General features: G+C 42.5%; 2 protein-coding genes across 2 annotated transcripts; both read left to right on the forward strand.

Annotated features, from left to right (window-relative positions):
* The first annotated feature begins 1,605 nt into the window (after nucleotides 1–1,605).
* On the forward strand, nucleotides 1,606–12,135 carry LOC108434754. Its single transcript, XM_017710118.1, has 7 exons — nucleotides 1,606–1,706; nucleotides 1,820–1,895; nucleotides 2,753–2,863; nucleotides 4,838–4,993; nucleotides 5,799–6,324; nucleotides 6,955–9,762; nucleotides 11,718–12,135. Exons 1-7 carry the CDS (start codon nucleotides 1,606–1,608, stop codon nucleotides 12,023–12,025), a joined length of 4,086 nt encoding a protein of 1,361 aa, XP_017565607.1. The 3' UTR covers nucleotides 12,026–12,135.
* Nucleotides 12,136–15,488: 3,353 nt separating this feature from the next.
* Nucleotides 15,489–18,536, forward strand: timm10 (translocase of inner mitochondrial membrane 10 homolog (yeast)). Its single transcript, XM_017710170.2, has 2 exons — nucleotides 15,489–15,823; nucleotides 18,290–18,536. Exons 1-2 carry the CDS (start codon nucleotides 15,753–15,755, stop codon nucleotides 18,483–18,485), a joined length of 267 nt encoding a protein of 88 aa, XP_017565659.1. The 5' UTR covers nucleotides 15,489–15,752; the 3' UTR covers nucleotides 18,486–18,536.
* The last annotated feature ends 875 nt before the right edge of the window (nucleotides 18,537–19,411 follow it).

Genomic DNA, 19,411 nt, shown 5'->3' on the forward strand with positions numbered 1-19,411 from the left:
GTTAATCTAAGTGGTCACACAGCATTGTGTGACTTGAGTGGAATACGTCGCATAATTAGCATTAATTTGCATTAAAATGATTCAGACTTCAGCAAACTCTTCCCACTATTTCCATTCCAGAATGCTACACGCAAGGAAACGTGTTCGTGCTGTGAAAGATGTCATTGAAGCTGTCCAATCCGGAGAGGGTGACTTTGAAATGGATCAGACACCAGTGAATCAAGTGAAAAGGACGTGGATGAGGATGCAGGTCCAGTGGACAAACGGAATCAGACACATATGGATTGCCCAGCTGATGAGGAGGAGGACGTTGAGGCAACCAAACCAAGCCAAACAACTCATTGGACTATTCCCCGGGACCGATGTCGCTGGCTGAAAAGGATTTCACTAGTCCATGTACTGATTTCTCTGGTCCAGATGTTACCAGCGGTGCTGTTTCCCTCCACACACCACTAGAGTACTTCCAGAAGTTTGTGTCAGAAGACATGATCCAGGCTCTGACAGAAAACACGAATGAGTACAGTGGGTGCCTACAATAAATACATGGGTGGTGTGGATTTGTTGGACTCATTTGCTGCCATGGACAGGTTCCCGATGAAATCGCACCGCTGGTACATTTACATCTTCTGGCACACAATCATCCTCTCCATAATCAGCGCCTGGCTCCTCTACAGGTGGGACTGCACAGCTTGCAACATTCCCAAGAAAGAGATGCTGAACAGGAGAGGGTTTCAGGTGCAACTAGCATCTTCTCTCATCCTGGTATGAATCCATTTTTGTTGTTTGCCTTATTAAATATTTCACTGATTATAGTTCTTTTTTTTAATCTATGTTTGACATTGTAATTGATCTTTTTCTCATTTTATTCAGATAAAATCAACATCTTCAGGCAGTGGGAACCCTTTATCATCGTTGACATCATCCGTGACGTCACGGAGCCCTTTGACGTCCATGACAGGAATACCACAGAGACCTGGGACTGCTCTGAGGAGGTCGTGTGTACCACCACAGGATGTGCGCCTGTGCTCCTCAGATGAAAGGAACTGCTTTTTGGAGAACCTCCGTGCATGAACACGAGTGTTTATCGCCGTCGTCTCCCACTAATCCGGGCTCCTCCAGCGCGTCCTGGATCTGCACCCAAGTTTTCAATCTTTTTTTTTTTTTTTTTTTTCTCCCCCACAATAAATTTAGATTCATAAAAGTACGACCGATGTGTGATTATTAATTATGCTATTTACTGTTATAGAGCGTTGTAAGCAATCCACAGTGCAAATCAACCGAGTTGTTCAGTGCATTTGTTTTGACAGCGTGAGTGCAAATACACGGATTCTGCTCCCATCCAGGCCCGATGCTGCAATATTGCAACATTTCTGTAAAAACCTCCTAAAACAACATAAAAAAGGTAACCCATCCATTTCTGCATCAAAGGCCTCCTTTAACATCAGAGAGGCGGAAAAAAGTGCTCTTTTATTTTTGGGTTTTACAGGGTTGTAAAGATTGTTATAAAGCACTTTGATTCTACATTCACGGTCTTAACAGTGATTGCTCTGGTCTACCTACGACCTCTCCAAAACATCTCGTGTTTGGGAAAGAAAAAGACGAATCATGACTTTTAAGGTAGCCCTCTCGGTTGCCAAACCTTCGATTAATCCCCTCGAGCGCCTCAGGCTTCGAAGGCGGTATGGACGCTGCCGAGCCGCCACCATGTAAGTGTAAGTTAACGAGCTCGGCCCTGTTCCCAGACTAAATTACTTCCTAAAAAAGCCATAGGAAGAAACGGCGATTCAGTCGCACGTGTAAACAAATATTTCGCTTGCAGAGTCACAGGTCAGTCCTTAACGGGGAGTTTGGCTCAGACCAACACGTCAACCCAACGTCCGTTGATTACTGAACAGGTTAGCGGCGCTAACGCTAACTAGCTTCCTGTGTAGTAAAAAAGCTTATAGGCATTCATGTAAATATCTTCGTGAAGCGGGAATCAGTAAGATTGCTTAAATAAGCATCGAGTATGACAAAACAGGCGTTGGGTCTGCTAATGAGGAGCTGGTGAAGTGTGTTTAACGGCTGGCGAAATCGCGTTGCCTGTTGTCCTGTTAGCCGCGCTGCTATTAGTTGATCTCGCCACCTGGTGCTTCATTGATGTTTTGGTCTCTTTCGCTAACCTGGCTACCTGTATGTCCCTGCTACTTTGTTCACTTTGGAGTTCACTTGATTTGGTAAGCAGCGAGCTTGAGTAAGAGCACAGAACCCAAGATGCTCTGATTTTAAGCGGTAGCGCTATATGAGCTACCGCTAGTTACGAGCCGCTATCCTGTCGGCGTGGGCTTCAGTTTCCAGCCGGTGTGTTGATGTTTTGGGCCTCTAAGTTACACTTTCTTAGTTTTAACTTCGCTATGGCGATTTCAGGCTAATTACTGCTGAGGATGAACGCGTGAGGTTTCTTTCAGTAAATGGTCAGTTAATTTAGACAGGGAAAGCTGGTCCTGAGTTCAGCCCTCTAGGGCCTGACACTGACCCCTCTGCATTGGCAAGAAGTTTGATTATCGGCCATCAACTTAAAATGTGCCAGTTTGGATCTTCTGTTAAGCTTATATACCGATTCAGATGTAATGCATTGGCTAGTTTGGTCCAGTTTCGTAGAGAAGGTTTAACACGTTAGCTGGATTTTGCTGAACATGCCCATCTACTGCTCTACGGACTGTTTTAATGAAATGTTAGTTTCTTTCTGAGTTTCTCCTGTTTGTCTTCGTAGCTGTCAGGATGTGGAGGTACAGGCAGCCTGGCTTTGCCCTGCACCTGCTTCATGAACTGCAGAAACAGCAGCGAAATGGCCTACAGTGTGACACACTGCTTCAGACTGAGGGTGAGAGGAAGAAGGGGGTGAGAATGGAGGGCAGCTGAGGGCAAGGTCCTGCCAGGATTGTTAAACAGATATTTGATTCTCGGTTCTGGCAACTCCATGATCTGCCACGTTTACCTGAGCTTGTCAGTTCATGCGTTCAATCAGATGCACTGAATTAGGCAAAACATGAAAGTATTGAGATTGGGAACCCATGGGTTAAAGGGGAATTTCCTTTGTTTATTTATTTATTTTTCTGCATAGTGCAATGATTGAAATGTAAACAAAATAATTCATAGTAGTCATTCAAACTGTCTGACTCGTATGTCTTTGTAGTGATGGTAAAAGTAATCAGGAGTCGCTAAGTTTTTATGTTTTATGTTGATAATGGAAAAACTAAAAAAGGGGTAAATCTGAAAAAGAAAAAAAAATTGCCTGCAGTGCCCTGTGTGTACCTTTTCACCACGGATGCCTTTTCTAAAATATATTTCAGGTCAAAAGATTTTCTCAAAAGTAACATGAAACATCTGAGACATCATGCTTTACGTTCATAACCATTTCATGTGATAACTTTTTGTGACTGGGAATTTAGAGGCATTGAATTCCTCAGACCAGTTTCTGTCACCACCACTATGAGAGAACTGGCAAGTTGTGTATATAAATCATAAATTATGTTTACATAAAAAAAAAAAAACCTGGTAGAATTCCCCTTAAGTTATATTTTAATGCATCTTAAGTGCATTGTAAGTACCTTAGGTTTTTAAAGTGCTTTAGAAAAGTTAAACAGTAAAAGGGGCAGTCGTGGGCTGGAGGTTAGGGAATCAGCCTTATGACCGGAAGGTAGCCGGTTCGATCCCCAGAGCTGACAGCACATGATTGAGGTGTCCTTGAGCAAGACACCTAACCCCCAACTGCTCCCCAGGCGCTGCGGATTGGGCTGCCCATCGCTCCGGGCAAGTGTGCTCACTGCCCCCTAGTGTGTGTGTGTGCTCACTAGTGTGTATGTGGTGTTTCACTTCATGGATGGGTTAATGCAGAGGTGAAGTTCCCCGTTGTGGGACTAATAAGGGTCTCTTAATCTTAAAAAGTTTTGTATGTGTCCTGACTTCTTTATGCAAATACATTTCCATATTCCCTGTTCTCTTTCCATTCATTCCACTTTTTTATGCTTTTACACTCTTAGGTGTTTCAGTTCCTGCACATAGCTGTGTGTTATCTGCCCTCAGCCCAATTTTTTCTAGAGCCTTCACCAACTCCTCTTCACTTCCAGCAGGGTATAGCAGACTAGTCAACCTCCAGGCAGTACATGCCCGTGCCCTCCTGAAGCTAGTTGGCTTTTTGTACTCTGGGGAGATGGAAGGGGAGGGGCCTGGTGAACAGGAGGAGGTTATTGCCATTGCTCACAGGCTTGGCTTCAGTCACTTGATAGATGGGGTGAAAGAGCTTATGAATGGGCAGCAGGACAAAGCTGTGAGATGCCAGGAGATTGGACTGCAAACAGAAGACACAGAAAGACAAAAGAAATATGCAGATGTGCAGATGATGGTAGGAAGGGAAAGTGTTACGCATACAGAGACTCAGACAGACGGTCCTTATGCTTACTTTGCAGATGCTTGCCCTGTATTGGAGTCTGAACCATCTTTAACCAGGCCCGACAATTTGGTTTCTGTGCATAGTGAATACACTACTAGTACTTTAGCTATTGGACTTCACTCGAAGAAAGATATTACTAGTTCCTCCAACGTCAGTAAAGCATTAAATCCTGTCCACTCTCAATGTTGCCAGCAAATACAAGTGAAAAACAAAAGGAGAAAGATTCCACAGAATATAGGCCAGGTGAGAGAAATCTGTGAGAGACAAAAACTGAATGTTGATGAGGCTCAGTCAGATCTTCTGAACTCCAGTGTTTTGGAAAGAGTTAAAGAAGTTGGGGGGAAAGATTTTCGTAAACTTGTTGAAAAACTTGGTTTCCGAAGTGGTTCTGCATTCAAACAACAGGAAGACACTCAGATCTCACTAAAGATTAAACTAAAGAGGAGAAGAAAAGGATCACTATGGGAGATTATAAGCGTCCAAGAGGAGAGCGGAGCTGATGGATCCTCTGCTTCAGGGACGGGTCATGCCAGCCCAGGACAGACACAGAGCCACAGTAAGGTACCAGTTCTTTTTGGGTTTTTGTTCCTTCTACATGTTTAAAGGAGTTACCCTGTCGGATGTACCTGAATACATAGGGGCAATGTGTTACTGATAAACACGTTTGACAATTCATAGTTGACAAGTGACAGTCGTATCAGTCAGTAAAGCACTGCCTAAATCTCTATGAATTTATGTAATATGTGACTGTATAAAACACATCTGCCAATATTAGCAGTTATCTACCAGTACCAGAGGTACCAGTTGTTTTGGGTTTAAATTTGTTCCTTCTGTATGTGCAGAGGAGTTACCCTGTTGGATGATGTCTACCGACTATGGCTTGAGCAGTGTGGAACTGGAAATTTAAATTGCTGTTTTTCACCATTCACTCATTTTAAGGGTGTGGAAATTCAGATAATGCTTGTAATTTACTTGATCACATATTAAGAGATTCATGTAGTTATAGGCAGTGCTATATTGACTGTTATGATTGTCCGTTGTTAACTGTGATTGTCAGTCCTCAATTGTCAAATTTCTTAAACTCAAATAAACTCACATTCTTAAATATCATTAATATTGTAATAGAAGGAGTGGAGCATCCTACTGTGCTTAGCAGTTTTGTAGATTTCTGTTAATTAGTTCTAATTTTACATCAGTTCTGTTTACATAGTTTTCACGTTACTGCATTATTAAAATAAAACAAGCAGCTTATGCATTATTGATGGGAATTTTGCTAATATTGATAAATCTATCTGCATCCACAACATCAGCCGATTACATCAGCCACTGATACAGGTCCATATTCCCTTTTTTAATCTCGTCTCAGGATGGTTTCACACGCACACAGCCGCCAAGGAACTGTCCTGAGGTTCTTCTGAGCCCTTCTCCCACAGTCTCTCGTCAGGATCTTGCAACTGTAACACTCACACCTCCCTTAGACCTGACTATGTCTCCTCCTGCCACCCCTGCTAAGAATGCTTCAGAGCAGTCTGGTCTCCATAACCACGAAACAGTACCTCACTCCTCCCATATACAAATGCCACCTGCGTCACCAGTTATGCTCCAAGCCGAAGAGTCTGATGAGCATATTGCAAGGATTTTGGAGGATATGGTTATGATGGGCCTAAACATCTTGCCATCAGTGCCGATGGATAGAAACAGCAGCTTGCATCATCAGAATGAGAAACATGAATCACCTGAACCACACCTGGACCCAGAAACGGGGCAGTGTGACACTGTTGATGCAGCTACTGCTCCCTGCTTTTGCTTGCATGGAAATAACCTAGGCCCTGGGGATCCTGTTGTTGGGAAGATGCCGCCTATAACAGGTTCCTCTGCACAAGGAAAAGCAGGTAAATACCATGCTGCATACACTACATACATATCTTGGTGTACTGCTTGTAATGTCCTGCAAAACTCACTGTTTGTGTAGTTACGGCTTCACTGTTTCCCTGGCCGGTAATGTGATGTAGGGGAAATCATGTCAAGTCAACAACATTAAAAATAAATTGAGGGGGAAAAATAAATAAAATTGTGATGTACAGCGCAATCAGGTTGACTTGTTACACACAGTAGATTTTAACTTCAGGCAATGGTCATTTTTATCCATGGGGACTTTTTATTACACAGTATAAAATATTGGAGATAAAATGTGCAATAAGAATTGTCAACCAGACTGATTTCATTAAGGTTCCACGTTCAGTCCTCAAAGCTAGTCAGCACTTAACCAATTACTAAAACATTTGAGCCAGGTAATCTGCAGCCCTTAATTATCTGGCTATGATGAGATTTCAGATAGATTGAGCAAATACTCCTCACTCTACTGGTGTATCTTAATTTCCTCATTTCCTTATTCGAACTGAAATGAGAGCATGGCACTCTGGTAAACAATTCAGTGTGTGACTACATCAATATAACTGCTCTGCGCACCTTTTGTGGGCCTTAACAGAATGTAACAGAACTATTTTTGTGCTTTTGTGTAGGGCCTGAGAGTCCTGGTTGTGAGAGCCAATCTAAATTCGAAACAACAGAGCTTAAGAATGTGGCAACAACTGCAGGTGACCCATCGTTACTTGATAATACTTCTCTATCTGCTACGTCCCAGAAAGATGTTGATCCATCTTTCATATTGCCATGCACTGCGTCAGAGAAAGTGCTACTGTCCAGTCTTCCTTTTGGTACTGGAGATATTGAGATGCCACATCAAAATGTAGCCGAGTTGAAGCACGTGTTAGATAATCTCTTTTGGACTGCAGATCATTTTGTGCAGTCAGTGAAACAAACTAAAAGTGAGACCAGTGAAGGTCGTCAATGGAATTTACAAACTTCAGGAGCAGCCACAAGCAGTGCAGCACAAGATGCTCCAGATAGAGTGAGCACACCCCTACAAACTGCCAGTGACACAGCCAGTTCAGCAGCAGGAAAACAATGTCCTGAAGCTGTAATTTGGAGGGATCCTAAAGTTCTTCCAGATCATTTACCTCATACAACACATAAGGTCACTGGTTCTGCTGATGGGATGGATTTAAATGAGCTGAGACTGCCCAGATGTCTTTCACCTCTCGTGTCAGAAGAGGGAGAGACTGATGGCTTTACCCAGGAATGTCTAAGCCAAGTGACCGTGTCTTCATCACTTTCTGCATCATCTGTCACTTTAAAACCAGCTTTGAAGTACAGGATTTCTTCTCGCCAGGCACAATCACTTCCAGGCAAAACTGGCCAGCAGAACCAAACAAATGCTCATTGTCATGTAACGCAGAAGGCATCTTCATCCAGTCATAGTTCCAAACTAGGCTCATGCAGTTCCAGGTCAGTTAAAGATCATATGGAAGACACCAGTGAGGGCATATTAGGACAGGTAATGACCCAGAGTCTTGAGAATCAGATGTTTGGAGAGTCAAAAGACAATGAACTGGACAGGCAGATAGGAGAGTCAGAAGTCAAGAGAATATCTACAAAAAAGCACAGAGTTGAGGCTGGGATCAGTGGGGCAAATATGAAAAAATGTAAGATGTTTCATAGTGACTCAGAAGGAATTGATACACAAACAGTTATGATCATGACACCTAGCAGTGGAAATGGAGAGGCTGTTGAAGACATCAGTACCACACAACTCGGCGATTACCCTTGCTCTAGGAAAATATATTGGCTGAGGGCTGGCAACACTGTCAACCATGTATCAAAGGATCAGAAATCCACGATTAAGTTAACAGAATTTCAGACAAATGACTCTATCAAGAGGGAGGATCGAGATAAATGCACCCACGACAAGGACAAAACAGAACCTGCTATTTCTGTGGCAAAACGTGGACGTGGAAGACCCCCTAAAAAAAGAAATCATCCTGCAGACTTTGTGCAAAACCTGAGCAAGGAAAAGACTTTGAACAGCTTATCTGTAGATACTAGGGCTTCCACTTGTGCTGGCAAAGATGAAGTGCTTTCAAAATGGAGCAAAACAAACAGTGGATGTGTACAGAATGAAGGACATGATCTGGTAAAGGATAAAGAACAAGTGGTTTGTCTTGTAGCAAAACGTGGACGTGGGAGGCCCACCAAAGGAAAGAAACAGGCTTTAGTCCTTACACAAATGGTGAGCAATTCAAATGATTTTGATGAACAATCTACAAGTCTTACAGCTTCCACTTACGCTGAGCACCAAGATTTGCAGAAGGCAGAAAGCAAGATGACCAATGGGTGTGAAGACAATAAAGCGCAAGGGTCTGAAATGCCAAATGCCTCGGTAGAGTTTGAGGAAGTGATTGCTGATATGAACTTGAACAAGGAAGAAGCCAAACAACCCGATGTGAATGCTAGACAAGCTAAAAAAACAAGTATTGTTGATCAGGTTTTCCACCAGACCATTTTTAGTTTTGGAACCAGTGTCGCTGGGCATTTCCCACCCATTGGTCAGCAACTAAGTGCAAGTTTGTTGAAGACCGAGAATTCTCAGAAGACTAAAAGGAAAATGATCACTGGTCCACCACTAACTGAGATCATTAAGAAGTTCAGAAAGCTCACTGACAGAGATCACGTGAGGGGAAGAAAGTTGGTGATTGTCGACAATGAACGGGAAGAGAGAGAGTCAGCTGGAAAAGGTAAAATGGAGACAAGAGTGGAAGTGAATTATAAAGCAGGGGAAGTTCAGGACAAAAATGTGGATTCAAAAAACACTAACAACGATCGCTTGAAAATGCCATCTGAAGATGGAAATGGCTTGACTGAAAACTCAGAAACAGAAATGGGTACGAACTCAGCAGACAAAATATCAGACGCTGGCATTGCTTCCGTTCACCCTGCCTTATCCAGTCACAAGTCTCATTTGTATACTGTCCCTTTGGCAAGCAACTTCGGCAGTAACTGTGATGTGGTTTGTGACCCTCAAAGTACATCAACCAAAATATCTGAAAGTATAGAGCTGACATTGGACAGGACTGAAGATTTCCATCATAAAGCAACTGCAAACACACACATTGTTCACCCAAAAGCTAACCAGGTTTGGAACAATGAGAAATTGAAAGGGAATACAGAAATGGTAGCAGTTCATATGGTGGAAATCCCCTCAAAGAAGGACAAATCACAAGGAGCTGAGAGAAATGATGTTGAGGTAGAAATAATGGAAGGAAGTGCTCCAGTTGGTGCAGGTCACAGAGAGCAGGCAGCTATGTCTGCTGAAAAGACTGATGCCGAAGAAAGTTTCGACGTGACTAATGGAGAGTCTGGTACTTATGAGGAGGACCCAGGGGAACTGCAGCTTCTTCTGAGTGACGTTGAAATCATGTCATCAGATGAAGGTAACATTGCAAAGTGAATTTTAAATGCACAATAAGTGACATTTGCTACTGAGAAGTCTTAGGCTCTGTTAACACCTGGCATTATCATGATTCCTAGGTGATCACAGGTGGACGGCACTAATTTAAATGGGTCCAGTGTGTCTTAGAGGTGCATTGTGATTACTCAAACCACCTTCTGATTCTTTATCAATTGCGTTAGCGGTTCAGTCGATCTAAACGTGTGTAGACATGCAGGGAGACGCTGATGTAGTAAACTTCCTTCAGGCATAAAATCCAGTCCAGTCACTGGAGAAACCTTCCAGATGAGTGGAAATGCCATGAGTAAGCGGCTTTATGTCTCGCTGCACAGTCGTGATCGGATCGTTAAAGACGGTTTTTAATGCCCCAGGGTCTTAGATCAGGTAAGGCCTGTCACAGTTATTGCATAATACATTTGTTACAATTATTATACAGTATACAGTGATAGTTATTTGAGGTTATCACAATTAAGCTGACCACAGTTATTTTCCACAGTCATTGGATTGCATATCAGATCATATTTTATCATAGTGGGAGTCCGTTGTGTATCAGTTGGATTGAGCCTGATGAATGTAAGAAAGACATTTTGTCTAGTTCGTACTCCCAAGTTCTAAATTTTATCTGTGACTTGTTTAGGAGTATGTATGTTCAAATAACAGCATAGTTAGTTTTACTTTTAACCCTGCATGCACAACTAGTTTTATTTTACTCACGTTTTCAACGTCTCAAACATGTAAGCTGTCAGTGTAGACGCTTGTTACGCACACTACAGTGCTTTGTATCATCCAGCCTATTTAGCTGCTTTGCACTTGTACTTTAATAGTTGCATAAAATGTTAAATGCAGTTATTCACATAACCATTAGTCATCAGTTAAAATTTCATGATTGTGACAGGCCTAGTTCAGATTTACTTCAGTTAGGTATGGACAGTGTACTGCCATGTTAACTTCAACACACGGTTGTGTGAATGACCACAGATCTACTCCTAACTGGATGATTATGTTTGTAAATATGTATGTGTATTGGGGGCAGTCATGGGCTGGAGGTTAGGGAACCAGCCTCGTGACCGGAAGGTCGCCGGTTCGATCCCCAGAGCCGAAAGCACATGACTGAGGTGTCCTTGAGCAAGACACCTAACCCCTAACTTCTCCACGGGCGCTGCGGATTGGGCTGCCCACCGCTCCGGGCAAGTGTGCTCACTGCCCCCTAGTGTGTGTGTGCTCACTAGAGTGTATGTGGTGTTTCACTTCACGGAGGGGTTAAATTTTAAATGCGGAGGTGAAATTTCTATACTAACTAATAAGGGTCACAATCTTAATCTTAATATACTGTACATGAAAACCATTTACAGTGGAGAGTACATCCTGCCTGTAACTGACTGCTTATCTATCTACAACATATAGGCCTGGGGTTAATGTTAAGTGTATATACAGTTCGGAGGGAGGAAACGGGATTATTTACTTATTTACTAAGGACAATGTTTTAATTTCTTCTAGACTAACTGCAAACATTTTATATATAAAAAAAAATAATAATAATGATCTTAAGGTTTCACTTGGGCACAGTTTCACAGATCACTGAAGTCTTGAGTAACATACACTGACTTCCTCAGGTTTGAGGAATGCAGCTGTGGTAAGAGATGAGTGAGTGCTGTTTTGTCTTTAGAGGAAAACATCAGATACCGACTACATCTGAGGGGCTGAAAAATTCCTGTCACACACTCTTGGCTCACTGCTGGCCGTGGACAAAAGTCTTATCAAACATCAGAAGAGAAGAAATCCATGGCTTCAACATGTTGATAATGCTGTTGCTACGTTTTAGTGGACTGCAAAGCTTAGCAATTATTAGAACTAGAATTATTAAATTAAGTTGTTCTCATCTTGGATATCATCCATACCATTAATTGTGAGAGAGATTTCTCATTTGTTTTTTTACAGCTTTAACAAAAGCAGATTCACAAGCAGTCACAGCCACAGAAGCACTTTCTGTCCCGCTTGAAGAAAAGCCTGAGCAGACTGATCTCAGCAGCGAGGATCTCACAGCAGTGATTTCAGTTGGAGTGAACGTTGAGAATGAGGCCCAGGATTGCGATGAAGACGAGGAGGTAGTTGTGGATGATCTCTTGAGTTATCATGGTATTTTGCCACAATCTTCATCAGTTCGAGAAACAATCACTGTTCTAACGGAGGAGGAAGATGAATTGGAGGAAGAAGAAGTTGATGTAACTGGAGAGGACACAAACTGAACGCTTCTTAAGTAGAAGGCTGAGTCTCTTCCCTTTATACCATAAAATTTGAGAGTCCACGGCAAATCTTTGAGATTTTATGAGTTAATAAGTTAATCAGTTTGTTGCAACCTACTGGCAATTTTTGTTGTTATTTTGTTGTTGTTTATGACTCTGTATGACTGTATATATTTAAAATCTTATGTTTGTGCAGTTAAAAAATTGGCATTGTTGGTTAGATTAGTATATTTCTGAGATTGTTTCCGAGTTGCAAAATTACTGTAACTGTACTTTGTTTTTCATTTATCAGTTTGATTATGCCATTTAAGAAAAGCCTAATGTTTGAAGAAAATATATCTACTATAATTTTGAATGAGTACTTGGGTAGGGCATATTTAAAAACAATAAAAAAAAATCAATAAACTTCATACTCCAATAATGACACCACAAGGCTCAAAGTGGACGTTGCAGTAAAATCCCAGGAGCCATTAGGGCTGGGAGTCAATCACGAGAAGACTCGATTCTCCAACTACAGGCATTTGGGAATTCAGAGTCGACTCTACGGCTTTGAGCAAAGATTCTACACAGAAATGATCTATTTTGCATACACACAAACACACAGTGTGCTCTGTCCTGCTGTTACTGTATAATTGTCTTAAAATTGTGTCCTTAGATCGGCTGCAAGTTGCTGTGGACAAACCGGAAAAAACAACTTGTACCAGAAACTGGCTTACAGTCAGCTTATCTAGTAGTGGACTTTCCACCGCTGAACTAGGCAGGAAAATCAGGTACAGTTTAGATAGTTCATTTGGTGACTATTAGCCCCCCAAAGTACCTTGTTAACGTCCAACATTAAAAGGCCATTTAATTTAGAAGATGACCTTCTGTGTCCCTAAAGAACAGCTGGTGTTGTAGGGGAGGATTTAATGATTGTAGGAATGAGCTCCTTGGATGACCGGTGGTTGGATAGTGTAGTGGTTAACACCTCTGCCTTCTATGCTGTAGACTGGGGTTCAGTCCACCACCAAGGCAAACACCCTACACTATACCAGTAAGAGTCCTTGGGCAAGACTCCTAACACCACCTTGGCCTAAAATAATCAAATTGTAAGTCGCTCTGGATAAGAGTGTTTGCCAAATGCTATAAATGTAAATGACCGTTTCTAAGTTAGTGGGCTCTGAGATCTCACGTGAAGCAACTGTCTACATGGTAAAAAAGTGATAGCGCTAGTGAAATTGTCTTAAATCTAGTTATCCAATCTAATATTTATTTTTGTCGCTGAGGTGAAAATTATGGTCTGTGTGATTTTATGTACCAAATTCCTTTTCATTTGACCATTTTCCACCCTGTCCTTATCCCTCACAAGGACAAAGGCAGGTGTGTTTTTGTCTTTAAGACTGGTATATGTAAATGAGCTCTGTCCTGACTGGCTGCCTTGTGTTCCGTTCTGAATGGGTGGGGCTAAACTGCTGCAGTCTAAATAGGCCGGTATGTGAATATATTTGGTTTTTAAATTCATTACAAAACAGTGCAGTTCAAAACGGCCTGTTTAAGTGGCTTAATATCATACACTGTGTTGCCAAAAGTATTCGCTCATATGTCGGCCCACCCTTTGCAGCAATAACAGCTTCAACTCTTCTGGGAAGGCTTTCCACAAGGGTTAGGAGTGTGTTTATGCGAATTTTGGATGTTGGATGAGAAGGCCTGGCTTGCAGTCCACTTCAGTTCATCCCAAAGGTGTTCTATCAGTTTGAGATCAGGACTCTGTGCAGGCCAGTCAAGTTCTCCCACACAAAACTTGCTCATCCATGTCTTTATGGACCTGCTTTGTGCACTGGTGCACAGTCATGTTGGGACAGAAAAGGGGCCATCCCCAAAGTTGGGAGCATGACATTGTCCAAAATCTCTTGGTGCTGAAGCATTAAGTGATACTTTTTTAATCCCACAACCGGGGAAATTCCACCTCCGCATTTACCCCATCCATGAAGTGAAACACCACATACGATCGAATCGGCGACCTTCTGGTCACAGGGCCAGTTCCCTAACCTCCAGCCCACGACTGCCCCTAGGAGTTAAGAGTTCCTTAAGAGTTCCTTTCACTGGAATTAAGGGGCCGAGCCCAACTCCTGAAAAACAACCCCACACAATAATCCCCCCTCCACCAAACTTTACACCTGGCACAGTGCAGTCAGACAAGTACCGTTCATTTCATGACTGGACTTGTTGCACAGGTGGCGTCCAATCACGGTACCACGCTGGAATTCACTGAGCTCCTGAGAGCGACCCATTCTTTCACTAATGTCTGTAGAAGCAGTCTGCAGGCCTAGGCGTTCGGCTTTATACACCTGTGGCCATGGAAGTGATTGGAACACCTGAATTCAATTATTTGGATGTGTGAGTGAATACTTTTGGAAATATAGTGTAGATGTGCAGTATGGGCTGAAAAGTGAAAATACAGTGTGTCTGATTTGTATTTTAATGTGGCGCTTGTCTCATTGGAGCTCTATTCGGTTGTCTACACACTTAAAAAAGATGGGTCTTCGTGTTCTTTTGAACCATGAACACTCAAAGATCCCTTTGCATGATTAAATGTATATTAAAAGGGTTTTTTAGATAAATAGTTCTGTATGGCACCAAAAAGGTTTATGATATCGAGTTTTAAAGAAGTTCTATATATAGTACTATCTACAGCACATTCTCCATCAATCTGAAGAACCCTTTTCACGATGCAAAGAACCGTATAGTCATTAATCAAAAAGAGTTCTTTGAGTGTTCATGGTTCTGTACAGAACCATTTTCTTTACTGAAGAATCATCTTTCTAAGCTTGCATCTTTGCCGAGTCCAAATACCGCCGCCCCTGGAGACAGTAGCAGAGAACTTGTAGAGAGAATTGCCACTCTACGATGTATTTCGCTTTTCTCAAACGCTAGAGGGCGCTCCCAAAATGAATGGGTTGATATGGAGCGTTTGAGCAAAATCAGTTTATAAATGCTTAAACATTTTAAATGTAAAATAATGAAACAATTTTCTGAACACAGAGCAGCATAAAACACTAACATCGCTGTTATATTTTTAAGAGCTTTTAAACTCGAGTTACAGGAGTTTAAAACGGCGCCTAGTGTAGCTCCATGACGTCAGAAAGCGCGAACAGCCCATCAATCATCCCGCTCTAGCAGTAAAACCCGCCTCCTGCTGCCAAAACCCGTTGGCTGTAGAACAAAGGAAACAGACAGGCGAGTTTTCTTTGCTTTTTTAGTGAAATACATCCTTCTGCTTTCTAAAGTTAGAGAAACGTTCTGGGTAAAATATTAGAAACTATTTTAACCTCGTTTTTAGCCGTTGGGCTCCATTCACTCCCATTCATTGAGGACTCACTCGCGGGCGCCCTCTGCTGTTTAATAGTCCTGTTTTTTTTATATAATGGGGGGAATGGGGAGTGGCCCAGGCTCCTCATAAACCGCCTCTGGTGGTAGCGCATGAAGTTAATGTGTAAATATGTAAAGATATTTATCTACTTCCTCGTGTTTTGATTTTTGGAATCGACTCAGTTGATTCACATCACTCGGACTCGGAGTCGGAGTCGAACAGCACTAAGAGCCATGTTGACACCGGAAGAAGTGTGAGAGCTGGGCGACCCCACGTGTGCTGCTCTCCGGTACTGAAGGTTAAACCGTAAGCGCAGCCGGTGGTCTTCGGTTAGACGGAGCTCACGGTGGGGGGAGATACTGGAGACGACAAGCGGCAGACATGGACCCCATGAAAGCCCAGCAGCTGGCGGCGGAGCTGGAAGTGGAGATGATGGCAGACATGTACAACCGGTAACGTGGGAAGCCATCGAGTAGCTTAGCTCGCTAACAGAGCCTTTGGCCACTGAGGTCCTCCGAGGGCTGCTGTCCAGCTCCCCCGGACACTTCTTTGAGCTAGTTCTGAGAATATTTCACATAAAACGACGCCCTGCTGTTCTGGTTCTGACAGACTACTGTCCTACTGACAGACACCGCTTTGCCCTGTAGACTGTGTACCATCTGCAACAGTCCTGTCTGGGAGCCTTTAGGCTCCTGTGGTCATTGTCAGTTACAGTCAAGTAACGAGCTCTTCAGGTGATCTAGGTAATTGTAGGAGTCGCTCTCGGAAATGCCTGCAGATGGTTAAATGCAGTCTGTGCATCCAAAAGATTAGAAACAGCGTCAAGGTCACTGTCTGTTCCACCTTACATTCCCTGTATTGCAACAGGGGGTCTTCAGGGGTTATGGGTCATATTACTGACGCACATGCTCTACACTGTTAGAAGTAAACGCACTATGCAGGTACATGATTCCTTCATCAAGGTACAAACAATATAAGTGTAAATGTAACTCAAAGGTACAGCAGTGGTTTTAAGGTCCAGTGGTGGACCTTACATGAGTTTCTTCCTAGTGGAAAAGTAGATATTTGTACCTTTTCATAACCAAACGTTTTAAATCAGAACAAGAAAAGGCCTGGAGACGAGACGGGGGGGCTGTGGAGTCAGTACAGTTTAGAAATTATAACTTCAGTGGATTCTGGTACAATTATGTTCCCTGAATAAAGGTACTGGGATGTACCCCTGAGGGTACCACCACAGTGACAAGAGGGGTACTGCCCCGGTGACAGTGTCATACCTTTTTTTCTGAGAGTGTACATGTGATAGGAATTGGTTTAATCTCAATAGCCAGGATGCTGCAGCTCGTACAGCAGTACTCTGTCCAGTTGTACCACTACAAGATTTAATACACTTCTTGGGGGCCTTTGTCCCAATGTGCTGAAAACACTGGCCCAGGAACGTCAGTGCTGCGTGGAGATGGTTTCTCAGTGCCGCCCTGGTGTAGCAGGTGGTCATGCAGGGTAGGGTCTGAGCAGACGTGGAGCGTGAAGCCTGTCATCCTGTCCTGTAGACGCAGGACCTGTGAGGTGTGCTTCTAGACGTCTCTGTGCCTTTTTTCCTTTTTCCTGTCACTTTGATGTTTAATTACAAATGAACTAGTGAATGCAGAAGTGTAGGTCAGTGTAGATGTACCTGATTTAGCAATGCATGTGTTCTCAGTTTTAAAGTCATTCATATGGTTTATTTATTCAGACGTCTGTCTGTTTACTCGAGGTGTCCTTGCACCAGTCATGCACAGCCATTTCCACTCATGCTCTCTGGTTTCTGGGCACACAGGCGGTTGCCAGGACAGCACTGTTTACGCTCTCCTGCTTAAAAGAAAAATATTTGCACTGCAGTTAAAGGGAAGTCCCACCTGCTTTTCAAAATTTCTGCATAATTCTGTCATAAGATGAGATGTGAAAGTTATTCAGGGTGGCTTGATGAGATGCTCACCGACCCAGATTTCGCTACAGGGGTGGTGATAGGAACCAGGAGTTATGCTTACAATGCTAATATAGCCATTTTATTAACCGTTCGAAATGACTTAAATCTACACTGATCTTCTGAGCTTTCATTTGTGACGTTCATGATGGTAAAATAGTGGTAATCTAGTCCCCAAAGGAAACTTTACCACTGAAAAAAACAGGAAAACCACTTCCTTTGTGGACTATTTTGCCTTATGACCGCCTGCAGGTACCTCTATGCCTTGAATGTAATAAATAAATAAATAAAAATTTCAAGATTTTGTCCAAAATATTCTATCAAAACTATCATAAAACAGTATCTCAAGCATCCAGCAGTGCATTCATAACCGTCTAATGTAATAAGTTATTGTGAATTAGCTTTTAAAGGTATTAAAGTGTGAACTCTTAAGTTTCTCTGGAATTAATTTCACATCAGCTCTCTGAATTACTTGGATCACGAGACTGTAATTTGGAATGGAGATGCTTGGCAGAGTAAATATGTGCCTATGTGACTTGCACACCTTTTCCTCTTCTCCTACGCTCAAACACAGCCAGCCAATGCATAGTTTATGGCTTTATTGTGATCTGTGGTGCTGCAGTGGCCTTTTTCCAGTGCCTCAGACAATGGATCTATCCAAACTCACTTCTGTGCCCCAGGTGTGCAGTCAGACCGCTGGTGTACTCGGAGTAATTGATAGCCGAAATATTTTCAGCAGTGAAACACTTCATGGAACTGGCTTGTTTCTCATTCTCTTGCTCACAGTTAGCAGGCCTGAACTCTTTATTGTTATTGTTATTAGTTGTAATAATGAATTGTTCAGTGTAAATGAATTCTGCTGATTTGCAGTAAGCAGTATAGTTTATGGGTTTTATGCAGTTGAGAGAAAGTGTGTGTGTTTGTGTGTGTAAAAGCATTTTTTCCATTCCTTCTACAGCATGACAAATGCCTGTCACAGAAAATGTGTTCCCCCTCACTACAAGGAAGCAGAACTGTCAAAAGGTGAGGCGGTGTGTCTGGACCGCTGTGTAGCCAAGTACCTGGACTTGCATGAGAGACTGGGCCGCAAACTCACTGAGCTCTCAGTACAGGACGAGGAGACGATGAGGAAAGCAGCAGCTGGGACTGGATAAACCCCAAGTGCACTCCTAAACAGCAGCAAAGGGCTTGGGGTAGACTGGAGTGTGGGCCTGGGGGGGGGGGGGGGGACTGGGTTATAATGGCATCCAAGCAGGGGAACGGATTCTGATTATGGATATGCGAAGACTTTGCCACTTCACCTCGTCAGTATTGAGTTAAATCTCTGCAGAACTTTAGAGGTGGTGGAGCCTGATGTGTCTGACTGGTATTGGAGTCGTTATGGGGCCCAAAAAAGACTGTAGTTAATTACACAGAGTGCAGTCTTTTTTTTTGCATGTGGTAGTTTGGAAAAGTTGTGATGTTATTGTTGACATTCATACTTAACAATTAGGTTTCATGTTTTGTCTCGAAGCCAAGAAGTGTGTGGACCACGTTCCATATGGGGGGATATATAGTCTTTGGCTGTTTTTTTCCATTGCTAGTCAGCTGGACTTTTGTTGTTTTGTCTTTTTATATTTTGTTTACTCAATGTGACAAACTGACAAACTGTTCAAAAATGGCAAAGTTCTGTTGTATTCATGTCATTCTGGAAAAAGTACCTTTGTTACACAGCTTAATTAAACCTGTCCTAATGTGTACAGTTTTTTGTGTGCGTGATGTTAATTTATAGGGGGAGTACTGCGGAAAAAGTCCGACCGCTCTCTTTTATTCAATTTCTGGTAAATAAAATAAAAAAAAAAAAAAAAGGCTGACTTTATTTAAAAGACTTTATTCGATTTTACAGTGTCAGAAAAAGAACAGGAAACATGTACAAAAGAAAATTAGACAAAAGCCTTAACATTGAAATGTGTCCGTGTTTAATTTGTGTACCCTGCTAACACTTTAACTGAGTTATCGATGACTTATAGCTATGTCCTCCCAACAAAAGCTGTTCCCACATATCACTGACACAATCATTCAAGCAGCTGCCTAAATTCAA

This window comes from Pygocentrus nattereri, chromosome 5, assembly GCF_015220715.1.
Source record: "Pygocentrus nattereri isolate fPygNat1 chromosome 5, fPygNat1.pri, whole genome shotgun sequence".
Taxonomy (NCBI): Eukaryota; Metazoa; Chordata; class Actinopteri; order Characiformes; family Serrasalmidae; genus Pygocentrus; species Pygocentrus nattereri.

Excerpts from the sequence above, each read along its gene's own strand:
- timm10 (XM_017710170.2), top strand. The coding sequence starts at position 15,753 with ATGGACCCCATGAAAGCCCAGCAGCTGGCGGCGGAGCTGGAAGTGGAG. Across the intron at positions 15,824-18,289 it reads ATGGCAGACATGTACAACCG|CATGACAAATGCCTGTCACA; the intron begins GTAACGTGGGAA and ends TTCCTTCTACAG.
- LOC108434754 (XM_017710118.1), top strand. The coding sequence starts at position 1,606 with ATGACTTTTAAGGTAGCCCTCTCGGTTGCCAAACCTTCGATTAATCCC. Across the intron at positions 1,707-1,819 it reads CGCTGCCGAGCCGCCACCAT|AGTCACAGGTCAGTCCTTAA; the intron begins GTAAGTGTAAGT and ends TTTCGCTTGCAG. Across the intron at positions 9,763-11,717 it reads AATCATGTCATCAGATGAAG|CTTTAACAAAAGCAGATTCA; the intron begins GTAACATTGCAA and ends GTTTTTTTACAG.